This window comes from Merops nubicus, unplaced genomic scaffold, assembly GCF_000691845.1.
Source record: "Merops nubicus isolate BGI_N331 unplaced genomic scaffold, ASM69184v1 scaffold40567, whole genome shotgun sequence".
Lineage (NCBI taxonomy): Eukaryota > Metazoa > Chordata > Aves > Coraciiformes > Meropidae > Merops > Merops nubicus.
In genome coordinates this window covers 1-14,519 of record NW_008619099.1, presented here as the reverse complement: position 1 = coordinate 14,519, position 14,519 = coordinate 1, and the positions used below count along the sequence as shown (strand labels likewise).

Sequence of the window (14,519 nt, the reverse complement as noted above, 5' to 3'; positions counted from 1 at the left end):
CCTGCTGACAGAACAGAGCACCTGAGGCTTAGAGTCTCTACTCATCCTCTCTGCTTTGCAGGGCATCTCCTGTGTTGCCAGGTGAATTCCACCAAGTAACTAAGCCACCGTAAAATTAAAGCTACACCCCACCCACAGGGCAGGGGAACTTCAAGACTTCTGAACTGTAGGAAGAAATCTGGTCTCCAAGTAAAATAAAGCAAGTTTTCCCCAAAGTGCCTAACTAAAGAGTATCCATGCCACACTTTTATTTTTCATCCTTTTTTGACCTCTAGTTTAATGCAAGTACTCGAGCAATTTTAGCTGTGTTTTCCTCTCAGCTTCTCCCACTTCAGGACGTGCACACAAAGATCATCCTGTGACCTGACACCCCTCCTTTCTTAAGATCTTATGGTGAGGAGAAAAAAAAGGGATGCCATTTTCAACAACCTCAAACTAGAGGTTTGTTGTCCATTAAGGTACTTACTTATTCATTTCAATTCGTGCCTTTTTTTACATGGAAAATTACAGCTTTTACAGATTCCTGTAAATGTCTAGGTAAGAAAATGGCTATATTTCAAAAATGTACTTCTAGACCACTAAAAAATAATTCACTTTTGTTTACATTTTCTTTTTGTGTGGAATTCATGGTAATACTATGTATATTTACTTTTCATCTCTATCTTTATTGATCTATGTTCTTTCATTTTTAATCTAAACATATATTTACTGTTGATAAAACAGTATTCAAGACACACTGCTCACCTCTTCACACACCAGATACATCAACAATGGCACCACAAGAAGGTCCCTCATCCAACCTCACCAATGCCTACTAACCTTCAGCAGTAAGCATCATTTCTGGATGCAAAAAGGTACAAGTAGTCCCTCTAGCAGGCCGTCCTGTGAGTGACAGGCTAAATCTGCCAATCTGTCTACCTGCCCTGTTTCTAGACCAGGCTTGTGATGGGTCATTAGCTCCACAGCATCCAGCTTTGATGCCAATACACTCATCTGATGTGATGTTGTATTTGATGTATTGCTGCACTTATCGCTAAATGGTTTGAATCAGTGATTTCAGATGGCTTTTAATTTAATATTCTTATTTATTAAAATAAAATTTCTGTTTTGAGTACTCATTCTGCCACAACATTTTATATTTTCTTGCAACATGTGATACTTCACTTCTACAGCCACTACTGATTTTATTTCGTTGTAGCACCACAGGAACAGTAGTATGAGGTTTACTCATCAGGGTCAGGTCAATGACATGCCAGCTGCTTTTTCATTCTTGGTGACCTCTGGTTGCTGAGCCAGATGTATCTATAAGGCACACAACGCCTGGGCTTTACCTGCCAGCTTCTTGAAAATTGAACTGCTGCAATGATACTCCCAAAGAAAACTTTACTTTGGTTTGGCATGAGGTACAAGGCAATTCAGCAACTGGCTCTGTCTGCAAGTTCTCCTTTCCTTGTTATTTCCTTCCAAGAATGTTAAAAAAGAAAAAAATGCTATCCACTTTTAAATTGCTTTTCAGTCACCAAAGCGAACAGCCCTCATGTCCAATGTGTTTCCAGTGAACACAGCTCACAAAACACGAGTAAACTCAAAATAATCAAGATGGCAGCAGCCTCTCTGAAGGAATGTATGACAGATGTAATGTCACAGAATATAAACTGTCTTCTGTCACTAATTCTATATTAAATCCATCTGAAGGGTGCATGTAAGGCTCCTACATTAAACTGCTGCCCATTGAGGTGGAAACCGAAACAAAGTTAAACACCTTTTCTGACCAAACCTTTCCACCCTATTTCACTTATTACAGGATTCACCTTTGTACTATATTTTGAAGGTAGAGTTTCCATAGACTTAGGAAAACTATTAGAATTCTGGTTTTGTCCATAAAAGCTTTTCTCTGCAGCTAATACTTTGTCCCAAGAAAAAGTTCCGTTAACAGCAGAGCATGCAAGTAGTTCAAAACGTGAACTATTTTCCACCATGCTTGCACTGAATGCATGCAAATGACAACAGAGGAGCCAAATGCTTTCCAGGAGGGACAAGTACTGGCATCTTTGGACAGTAGCAGCAGCCTTTGAATTTTCACTTCAACTACTGCTTAGAAACGACACTGTCAGAAAGGAAACACCTACTGTGCGCCTTCACTTGCCTTCCGATCCCTTATTAGTTAACCCCGAAGTGCATATGTATACAGCCTTAATCCCCCAGTGAGTATCTGGACCAGGGGAAATCTGGAATTAATTGCAAAGTATTTTGGTTACTAATGCAGCTGTTACAAGTGTTTGACTTGGCAAGTGAAGAGAAAGGGCCCTGCATACCGATTTCGTGAGCCACGGTGAAGGCCGCGTGGAGGCCGTCGTCTTCGATCACCGCGCAGCTGCGCTCGGGAGAGCAGATGGTCCCGACGTCTGCCATGCCCAGGGTGTCGCAGGAGTGATGCCCACACAGATCCTGCCCAGGAAGAAAAAGGGAAAAAAAATCATTAAAATACATATTTACACCCATAGGTAACAACAGGCTAAAGTCACCAGCCCTTTGGAAACGGCAGGAACTGGACAAAAACATCAACATAAGATTCCATTTAAAGATGTCAATGCGGTTTAAAAGCACAGTGACCCAATTCCAGCCCTGCTAACATCAGTGGGAGCATTTGCATTGACTTGAACAGGATCTGGATACGTTCTGTCATTAATTATTGTTAGTTAAATTTGTATTTCTGCAAGGCTCAAACTTGCATTGAGTTAGGTACTCAACACACATGCTGCAGAAGCATTTCTTCATTGGCAATAAAACCAAAATATTCTCTTTACTTATGGAAGGTGAAGCAAGGCAGACTCCTGATCAGTCCTTGACCCAGAGATCACCTTTCTTCTCCAAAGGCAAGTCTCACACTTGCAATTAAAGAAATGAGATTGTTATATGTTAAACCTCATGCACATCTGTCAAGCAGTACAATGATTAATAATGTATTACGCAAGATACCAAGTATTTAAGCAATACTCAGAGGTTCCTTAAAGAGTCAGTGATATGTCAGAGTGTAAAATCCCTTGATTCCTAGTCTTACTGGTGCAACAACTTAACCACGTTGTCTACTTGTAGATAAGGAAAGTCTCCAAAAAACTTGCAGGTAGCATTAGGTTTTTTCTCTCTGTTCTGGGATGATAATGATAACGATGAAGGCAGCTTTGGTCAGACATTGTGTTTTAATCATCAGTGGTAACTTTTCAGTGCTTCTGCTGAAGCAGAGGGAACATTGAATACTAGCCTGAATGTACATCTATGTGCTTTTTTGGGTTGAGAAGGAAAAGCAGGTGCTGTGCTCTTTGGAATACTTCAGCATTTCATTGTGGTTGAATGAAATTGTAATTTTCCAGCTGTGACAGTATTATCCTATTATCAAATGTTATTATCAAAATGATCAAAGAGCACCTTTTTTCCTTTCACTTTAAAGACTCGCTTTTCCTTTTCAGATCTCCTTTATAAGGAACTTATTTTATGAAGCCTTTCATAATTAATCCATCTGAATAACAGATATCCTCTATGAGGCTTCAGGTCAACAGTGTTTACTGATTATGATAGCTTCAAATTTTGGCAAACTTGAAGTCAAAAAAACCCACACTGACTTCACAGATACTGTGACACAGCATCTCTTCACAAAAAAAATGCATTTTTTTTTTTTTTCCCAAGATGAAATAAAGAAATTTTCAACCTAAAATTACATAGCAATATTACATATATAGAGCAAGAATTTCAGGATCAGTTCTGGCTTCCAGGTGTCTGGGAACCCTACTGGGTGAGTGTGCACTTGGTGCTACTTAGTATCAAGATTTAAATACCACAGTACCAAGGAACAAAACAGCCTCACAAGAAGAGAAGGAATAAGGTTCAAAAGTGTTTCAGTTCCCAAATTTTCACGGGTATAAACTATGTCTTAAGAAGAGCTTCCACTCTGTAGCAATGCAGGTAATATGCTGATAATTTTCTCCCCAACTCCACTGGCTCCCATCCTTGACATCCAATTAGCCCCCCAGACTTCCGCTTCTCGCTCTGCATGGGTTCTGGGGAGGCAAAGGATGAAGTTGCCCATTTTTAAATGAAATGCAAATATTTTTCTAGTTTTATTTAGGCAAATGAACTTCATATGATTTTCAGCCTCTCTGGACCAATGTTAGAAGAGGCCCTAAGTGGGGTCATGTTATGATAGCATCAAACATCTGGGGCATATTCAACAAGGAAGATACAATCCCTAAACTCCTATTACTTTTGCTTGGGCTCATATTCATTCAGTGTTTTAGCTGTCATTCCCGAGTCTGTCCCTTTCAGCCTAAGGGTACATTTTCCATAGACTAAGCTCTGCATCAATGTGACTGTAAGTGGTTCACCTACAGCAGCATGAATTAACAAAACTCGGAAAAAATGCATGTTCACAGTCCCAATAAAAATGCCTTTTCCTGGTGATATAATCAGTCTAAGTAAATGTGTGTAAGCTGTACAGGAAGTAAGATACCTTTACACCAAAGCAATCAGAACTGAATCCACACAAGCGGTCAAATCAATATTCTTACACAAGTTCCAAAAAGCACATAAATCACACAGAAAGCAGCTTACTGGAGGAGGCCTAAATTACTCTCAGGCTGACAGTGCCAATAATAATATAAAATTAAATCATTCAGGCCTTATCTCTGCAAACGGATTCTGTGCCATTTGGTCTTTTCTTGCATTTGGGTGTCATTATTAAACGTGTGGGCACAATTATATCAGCATACAGATGCCTTATGCCAGCGCACAATTTATTTCCTTTTGCCTACAAGTAAAAGAAAGCTATGCCAGTGATATGGCTACGAAGCTATACCAGCGAACAGGACAAGACCTCTCAATGGTTCTCTGGACTTGATGACACAAAAAAGTCTAATTAAAAGAACACAATCTTTCTAAGCAGGCAATCTCATAAACATCCTTAGAGTTGCTTCTGATGGGATGTGTAGAGTACAAAAAATTACCACAGGGATGCTAAACGTAAGCAGCCCTTCTAACTCTTGGCTGGTTAGTAATATTTTTCTCAAAATTCCAAAACCTATGCAGAGGATTGTGTTACGTCACCTTCATTGGACATCAACTGAACAGCGATGTCCATATGCAGGCACTAATGGACATCACAATGTTTGGTCACTTTTCCTATGTTACACATTACTGGTGTTGCACCACACGGCATGCCTGCGTTCTCCTCAGAAATCCAGGCTCCTCATCAAACCACTGCTCCTCCATTTCCCAGACTATGACACACATCCACACACCTCAGCACCCCACTAGTAACTTCCAAGGCAGTGGTCATTTGTGTAACAGTTGCCTAGACAAACCACAGCAGGCTTTACGCTTTCTTTATGGAATATCGTAACTTTGGGTCAGATGAAATTACTTTCTATCAAGAAGGCTGTATTAATTAAAGGTTCTAGGAAATACAACAGCAGAACATAAGTGATTCTGAAACTTGTTTATGTGTAAAACTACCTAGCTCCTCCAACACCCCTGGAACAGCTGGAAAACAGCTGTCCTCAGATGGTGTGGGACCAAGGATGCCTGTAAAGGACAGCCACCACACTGTGGCCAAGCAGTGGTGGACAGTGATACAGTAAAGCCCAGTTCCCTCCAGCCAGCTCCCTCACTGGCACTGCCTCCACAGCAGCCTGAGCTGCTCCCTGGTGTGGGGAGCCCTGCAGCCACCCACCCAGTCCCAGCTGGGTAACAACGGTGGAGGAAGCTTGTAAAGGATCTTGGAAACAAGGACAGGAGACATTTTCTGGCGTTAGCTTCTTTGTATGAAGCTGTTATTGGGGAGGGATGTCCACAGGTTGCCCACCTGCTGCTAGAGCAGGGTACACGTTGGCTGCGCTGTGAACAGAGAGCTTGTGCTGAGCCTTCTGGTTTTCACTGCAGGCTTCAGTCCTCCATGACTGCACGGGGATGCTGTTTTTAAGCTAATGCTGACATTGTCAATAACCACTTAAGCAGATTACTAAGACTCACTTCCATTATGCTCTCAACTCATGATCTCCTTTATTCTTTATTTCTCTTGCCTCTGCATGATTTGAACTTCAATATATTTCACTTTGTAGCATCATGCGGTATACCCTTAATAAATAACTGAAACCTATCAAATGGCATCTCTGACACAAACATTCTGAAAAGTTGCTTTTGGATCACCTCACCATTCCCCAGTTACATGGTGCTTTCCAACAGCACGATTTTGAGTGACGCTATTGAAAATCACACCTGTTTAGAGTTCACTGATTTAAATCTTTATGGCAAAAGTTCTTTTGACTGAAACCTCCTTCAGCTGTCCTGGCCATGGATTATTTGTTACCAGCATCAATAGCCATATTTTTAATATTCCTGGGCAGTCCTGAAAAGCAGTCTCAGACTTTTATGAAGTAAAGTTTCTGGGAGTACGTTAGAAGTTTTTATACCCCTCAAAAATAAGTTTTTGTTGTTGTTAAAATCAGGCCCTGATGTAGTCATCCCATCTAAAAAATCTATGTAGGTCTTCTCAAGTTTTCATAGTCCAGCTAAAGCACTAAGAAAGCAGGGACTCGCCTGACACTTAAAACCAGCTTCCAATGATTATTTTGCTCTGGTGTGTGGTTTCTATTTCAAAAGTTCATTGCTTATTCTGATCTGTATACTCATGTAATTGCCTCCAAATAGCAGCAGAAGCTTCCATGAGTGTTTCTCGGTATTTCTAAAGAAGGAATTCAGAGTCTGGCCCTTGATCTGCATTACAATAATTCCAAAATAAAAGAATGACAAGGAAATGCATTTGCTACACAGAAGGCAATAGATGTTAAGATGAAGCTTTGGCAAAGGAATGACTTAGGAAAACTGAGCTGTACATCGTAAGACTAGTAGTTAATTAGGCAGCTTATTAAAGGCCAAGTTTTCTTGGCATTGGTAAGTATATCAAGAGCAGCTGGCTGTTTGCCATGTATATGTGGCATTGTTGTGAATGAAGATAACTGTTGTGGCATCCTGCTTAAACACTTGATTTATTTTACCTGAAAGTCTTTGATTTGTACAGTAGGCTTAAAAAGAAGAATAAACTGTTAGTGAAACCTGATATTAGGCCAGAGTCCATGGATCAGATCCAAAACAGGATTTAAGCACCAATGCAGACAATTTGGTGGAATGTAAAGGCAGAAGAACAAAATTGGCTCACTTGTCCTCTGGTCTTTGAGTTATCTAGCCTTCATAGGGCTTCTAGCTTGTGACCTTATGGTCCCCAAAGCGCCACAATCCTGAGCAGCTTAGCACTTGACTGGGGTTGAGATGCTTAAGGTTTTGCCATCTTTGCCCCTGCAGGGAGGAAGCCCACAGACCTTCTCAGATAGACGTACAAGAAACCAACAGGATTAGGCTTCTATCAGCACAGCTGCTCATCACCTTCTTTTAAAGCACAGCTAACAGCTTTTACATCTCTGTGTGTTTGTTCGCTTGCTTGTCTGGTTTCTTTACAATGGCTCATCAGCAAAAGCCTTTGCCCAGCAAGAAGGTGATCTAGCTTCAATTTCCTTTCAGGGATGAGGATACGTAGAAGCATGTTTCTTAAGAGAGTGCCTGCTCTATGGTCTACAATGAAGGTCTGCACGTTTCTGCACACGCAGGGAGTTGTGGCTCCTCCTGTTGCAGTCCATGTGCCAAAGGCTCAGTTAGCACTTACAGCACTTAGTGAAGGGACCTAATTTTTTGCCCCTGTTCCTCAGCTTGCCTCTGTATTTTACACCGAGCAGTCCTTTGGTAAATTACAAAAACATTCTTCTCCCTGTGCTGTGGGAACCCAGACCGCCCTGCTCGGAGAGGTGTGTGCTCCTGTCAGTGGCTTCAGGTCACGATTTCTCTCCTTCGCACCATATGAATCTTAAATTACTTGCTAAACAGTGACATAGCTTTGGTCAGAGGAGTGGAAAGTTCCCTTAACACCTGGAACAGCTTACAACCTACTAAAGACTAAAGACTTCGCCTGGCAGGTGGGTGATACTGACCTAAAATCCCTCAAGCAGAGGAAGGAATTAAACATGACTTTCTGGCTTCCTGCAGCAGTGTCCCCACCGGAGCCCTGCGAAGGGAAGGTGGGGTCAGGTATTATTCTGGACCCACGCATCCACCCTCCCACACCCCACTCTGTAAAGTGGGTGAAAGTTTACTGATGTCACGGCAATGCAGAACAGCACATGTGCAGACAAGTAGAGTTCACCCAAACAGAGTATCCTGGGTGTCACCCAAGGAGCACATGACGCCTAGAAGTCAAAAGGAGCAAAAGGAGCACAACACCCAAGACAAAACACCATGAAGAGTATTGAAAGTAAGGGGCAAGTGGTGAACAAAGTAATTAGGGAATCATCTATTTACCCCTCAACTGGTACTGTGACACTTAAAAAGAGAGACTTTACAGGTCAAAATGGTGGAAGGCTGCCCTGGAGGAAGTCTGCTGTGAAAACTCCTCTTCCTGAGACACTACTGAGTCTTGCTCATAGGGACATCCAGGTTAAGGCTCCAGGGAGAGGGCCTTGCTCTGAAGTGAGGAAGGACTCCCATCAGACTCATTGGGTTACTGCTTTTTCCTCCCATAGCCATATTTTGAGAGAAAAGACCAAAGCCTGGCTACCTTTCTGGGAAAAGAGGACTAGTGGTATCTGCCATACTGACCAAAACAGAGGTCACATGTTTTTCTCCAGCAGTTTAACTTGAGGTCATCTTCCTTTCAGGCTAATATCCTAAATTCAGGAATGAGCTTTGAGCATTTGAATCTCAAATGTACAGAGCCGTCTTTCTGAATTCTGGGCAAGGAGAAATTCAAGAAAAGTCTGTGTATGGGTGATGTCCTGCTGGGCTAACTTCAGGGCTATATTTGCTGGCTTCAGAAATTCTCTCCTTGCCAGGCTGGATATATAGGCATCTCCTGTCACGTGGTTTGGGGACCATAGGCACTTGTCATCCCAGGATACTCTGCTACAAAGTATTAGAGCCTAAACTGGACTAAGCTTTTTTGCTCTGAATGTACATATTAACAAAACCTCTTTTTTTCCTAAAGCACATAAAGAAAACGCAGCATTATGCAAAACACAGACTATTTAAAAAAACTGACAAAATGCAAGTTAAAGCTTCTGGACTCTGCATGGGGAGGGGAAGAACAAACAAAAGTTTCAGTCCTGAAACTGGTGATCAGTGAACAAGGAAAAATGTGCAAGGAACTTGCCTAACCCACAGTTCCTCTGTAGGAAAACTCCACACTGTCTCTGTAGATTCAGGTGACTCATCCTGTTTCTCCTGCACAAATTATGTCTCACTTTATTTTACTCAGAGACATTACCTAGATGTATTAGCTTTGAAAAAAAAAAATAATGGTGAAAACACTACAAAACTGGTAGACACATCACATTATAATTTCTTCAGAGCGATCAACAAACATTAGTGAAATACATTTTATTGACCATTGGTACAGTGACCTTCTTACAAACATTGGATAATGATTGTGCAAAGCTGATAAAATAGAAAAGAAAAAAAGCGGGAACTAGAGGCAAAGAAAGCATGTGCTCCATGCAATGAAATTACCATCTACAGAACTGAGAAAATCCAAAGCTTGCTGTTACATTTCAGTGGCACTGACAGACTGACAGTTAAACCAAGCCACACACACAAAATCCATGTAATTGCTGTGTGGAAGAAGGCAGGACAGCGGCCTTTGGCTCCTACAGGAACTTTTTGCTAGAGCCAGGCATGACGACACTATCACAGATGATGCTAACAAGCACTTAGGAAAGTATTTTTTCTTACTCTTGTTGCCTGTATCTACTGTGAGAAATACCTGCTTTAATTTTCACATGACTCAGAACTGGGGGGAAAGGAAAGGAGGAGAACTGGATTTTGCCCAAATGCATTCAACAGTTCACTTGACATTTAACTAAGGGTCATGAATTAAATAGATTGAATGGATACTAGAGGGTAATTGCAGACCAGGCTGGACTTCAGGAAACAACAGCCTGAATTCCTGAATTCAAGTCCAGTTTGCAAGTCATGGGTAATACATTTTCCTACTGTGACAAAAAATCTGGCAAGTATTTTGTTGCACCCCTAAAAACCTGAAGACTGAAGATAACCTGTTTCCAGCTTCCAAGAACCATTCACAATAAAAAAGCCTGAAATGGACTAAATTCTAAATTTGCTGTTGACTTCACTGCCACAGAGAAGGAGGCGAGCTGATCTCCGGGGCAGAGAGCTTTACAAGCTCCTCCCCCTTCCCACCACACGGTGGCTTCTCTACCAGTGCACAGGGCAGGGGACTCACCTGGCCACCAGATGACCAAATCCTGACATCACCGTATTCCAAGGAGGGTGCTCCGAGCCCCAAAATGCACAGCTGATGTCAAGGACTCAACCACAAAGTAGTCAAACAGCAGGGGACTGATGTATGCTCTAAGGCTGTTAAGGCCAAGTCATCTTAATGAGAGTTCACACAGGATTTATTAGAAAATTATCACCTTTTGGTACTGACAGGTCAGACCTCTGTCAGGCTTGATACTGCCCATTGTGAGTCAAGATTAAGCGACTGAGACCACAAGGAAAACATACTTCTCATTAGCTTTTGGGAATCTAAATAATCACTGCAGAACCCAACTTAAGTTTCTGCAAAACTTAGTGATAAACAATTTCTTTGTCCACTGAAGGTTTTCACAGTCTCCTACCCAGGTGCCAATAATGATCAGACACATTACTGTTGTTCTCCTTGCACCTACAGAGTAAATGTAGGTGTTTTTTGAACACCTCCAGGGATGATGACTCCACCACCTGCCTGGGCAGCCCATTCCAGTGCCTATCCACTCCATCTCAGCGAAGAAATTCTTCCTAATAGCCAATCAAAATCTTCCCTGGTGAAACATTAGGCCATTTCCTCTTGTCCTATCATCAGTAATCTGGGAGAAGAGACCAACACCAGCCTCACCACAACCTCCTTTTAGGTAGTTGTAGAGAGCAGTAAGGTGCCATCTCAGTTTTCTCTAGACTAAACAACCCCAGTTCCCTTGGCCGGTCTTCACAAGGCCTGTTCTCCAGCCCTCTCACCAGCCTCATCGCCCTTCTCTGGACCACTCCAGCACCTCCATATCCTTCTTATTACTGTGGTGCCCAAAACTGGACACAGTGCTCAAGGTGCGGTCTCACCAGTGCTGAGTCCAGGGGCACATGGTCCTTGCCACCACTGATAAGCAATACAGAGCCTTAAAACAGATTTAACTTGTTGCCTGTATCACCCAAAATTGAACTCATGTTCACATTTATTTACTATTTACTATGCTCTGCAATACGATTTCCTTAAAGCCCTTATCAAACTAAATACAGATTATGACCGAAAATGAGTGGATGTTTTAATCCCGATTCAGTAAATCTTCTTCTAAAAATCTTTTTGCATAGAAGTACCTCCTAGTATGAACACTGATGATGACCATAATGTGAACTGCCAGTACTTCTTTTACAACAAGGGAGAACTGCCAGCATACTCTTTGTCTACCAGTGGTTATTAATTTATCTTTAAACAAGTAATGACAACAGAAGAGGAAGAAGCAGCGCCTCTGAATCCTAAAAGGAGTCTTCCTTTACAAGGAACTCAGACAAAGATACTGTCTTCTCAGAGGGACTCTTTTGGTGTCAAAAATAACATCCAACTAAATGTCACTCCAGAACAATGAAAATTATTATATTAGAGATTTGTATGGCAATACGAATGCATAATTTAGATTCTAACTACACATAAACAGTTACATACAGCTGAGGACATGCGTTCAGATGACAAATGATTTGCAAATATTATTCTGTTGACAGAGAGACACAAAGTTCAAGGTGGCCTCAGTTAGTAAACAAAGATGGAAAATGTACCTCACACATTTACCCCATGCCTAAAAAACAAGCCATTTACAAGAAGACATCTGGGTGTTTAAAAATTAGCATGATGGTATTCAGAGCCCATCAAAACATGCAGCCATGGCTTAGCGTCTAGTAGCTAAGCAACGTTACTTCATACATTCAAAACAGAGTTGTAAAAGTTGGATCCTCCTGCCAATTGCTGCCACTCTCATTGAAAAGCTAAACTGGAAAAAATCTCTCTGTAGTTCAAAGTGAGGCTGTTTTCTCCAGGAAATGTCTGTGCTGCCTTTTCATTCTTTAACCCTTTTCGTGTTTATATTCCAAGCGGAGCAAATAGATTCATGTTGACATTTGAAGTGTAAGCATGTAAAAATCCTATGAACTCACACATAACCCCTGCAAAGAACATCACAACCCATGCCGCGAGAAACTACAGTTCTGTTCTTACTGAGCCAGATACTGAAATGCAACACCAAACAATGCACGTGTGCACACAGCAAATCATTAACACAGATTAAGCTATACTGAATTGCAGTGAGGAGCTAATCCCACAGTTATATGTCTTAAAATGTACACCAAGAAAAAGGAAGCCTGGGCATTGTTTTCCTTACAAAGCATTTACATCCCTAAGTAACAGTGGAAACAATATTTGCATCTTAAGGGTGGAAGGAGACCACAGGAACTGTGACACTTTTGCTTACTTTAGCTACTACTTACATCCAAAGGAAGTGACTCTACACAGGGAAGATGCATGGCCCAAGTTCTTTGAAAGTGGATTACTGATTAGCAGCATGCTCTTAGTGTGGCAGGAGTGCATCCATGCAAAGAATCACGGATAAGCATCTGCAAAGCAAGTGCACTTTAAATTCAAATCCTATCTCAATCTCAATTAACTTGGTAATTGATGTTAGGATTCACAGCCTGCCACTCTAAGAGTTTCTGAATTGTAACAAATCCCAGGGAAACAAATGGGAATACCAGCAGAGAAAAACACACTTTAGTGAAAAGTGATGGATTCTGGCCCAGGATTAATTATTAAGCCATTAGAAAGGACTTTTATAGCAAAAAGCAAGAGCATCCTGACACAGCCTAGGTAGCCTGCTTTCATTCAGATTATAATGATTAAAAAAAAGGAAAGCTTGTAAATTGGACTGATGGGCTTTAAACTGCTAAAAAAGGCTCCTGCTGTACAAGTGATGCCTGACTGACACAGAACCTAATGTTTCAACTATTTACAGCTATAAAAGCAAGCCAGGCACTTTTTTTTTCCCCCTTCTGGAGCAACTCCTTCCACAAACCATCCAAAGCATCCTTTTTGGCAGGCTCCTGTGATGTAGAAAAGCAGAACTCAAATGAACGGAAAGTCATGCAGTTATTTTTTTCGTACTTGGGGACAGGAAAAAAGAAAACACCAAACCCAAACCGCTGAAGGGATATTCTTACAGCCGAACTTCATTGCATAAACTTGGCCACATGTCTACTAGAGCAATGTCCCTTAACGACCTCTGGCAACGCCATTAATTAACAATCAGGCAGGGAGCAAGGCATTGCTCTGCATGGGTAATACTGGCCAGATCCCAGAGCTGATCAGAACATCCGTTTTTCAACTGAGGAACGGGAAAGAGACCGCGTCCTCTCACCATGAGTCCAACTCACTCAGCTTCTGCAGCTCTGTTTACCTGTGGTTTGCATTTACGTCCTACCCTTGAACCACGAGCGCTGCCAGCTTCCAGTGTGGTGGAGCTACTCTTGCTGGAAATAGCATCTCCACACACTCAACAAGGAAGTCGCATGTACTTTTAAGACGCTCTCTACCATTTTCGCTAGCAGGCTTGTTTAGGGAGCAATTTAGGCTATGGAGCGCTATCAGTCCTTTTGGCCCAGACCACCTCCCTGGAGAGAGAGGGGCTGTGTGTCAAGTGTCTCACTGGGAAAGGCGGAACAACGTCATCACTCAAGTTAGGTGGCCTCAGCCGAGTCCCCCAGTCAGACAAATTACCACCTCCCCACACTGGCAGGAGTCCCAGCACCGCACTGGCACGAATGACTGTGTACCTGCAACGGGGATGACCTGACTGGAGAAGGGGTACACAGAAGCACATAAACAATTTGTTGGGTTTTCAGCTCCTACTCCATCCTCAGAAGCTGTGTGTGTGTGGGTGCTGGTCCCCGAGACGCAGTGCAACCCATCAAAAAAGCTGAAGGCGTGAGTGGGAAGGCAACCACAGGGGAAAGCGGGGCAATGCGGCAGAAGGGCCAGAGGCTGGCAGACCTCGTTGCAGCCCAGCTGCCCCACAACACGTCTTCCAAGGGGAGACGGAGCTGCCATTGGTTGGGGTGATGCCTACCTCGCGGGTGAAGAGGATGGCGGCATCGTAGTGCTCGTCGTGGTCGTCGTCGAGGCGGTTGTGCTGGTGCTGCCACTTGCAGAAGTTCTTGAGGGTGGTGGCGGCGTTCCTGTTGACCTCTAGCCCCTTCTCCTTCTCCCCGAGGGTCACCACCTTCACCACGGCCAGCCGGACGTGGTTCTCTAGGCTGGCATGGGCGTAGAGCCGGGAGGCGATGGAGGCCAAGGTTAGCAGGTAGTGCTGCAGCCCCTTCCCGTACTTGCGGAC

At 42.6% G+C, this 14,519-nt stretch overlaps 1 protein-coding gene across 1 annotated transcript in view; it reads right to left on the bottom strand.

Moving 5' to 3' along the window:
- The window catches only part of LOC103776167 (A disintegrin and metalloproteinase with thrombospondin motifs 5), a gene marked incomplete at both ends in the record, with an annotated part of 34,534 nt that extends 20,018 nt beyond the window's left edge, over positions 1–14,516 (bottom strand). The window contains 2 exons of the mRNA XM_008943662.1: positions 2,316–2,448; positions 14,253–14,516. Coding sequence (XP_008941910.1) covers positions 2,316–2,448; positions 14,253–14,516 — 397 coding nt within the window. The remainder of the gene's footprint in view (positions 1–2,315; positions 2,449–14,252) is intronic.
- Between the last annotated feature and the right edge of the window lie 3 nt (positions 14,517–14,519).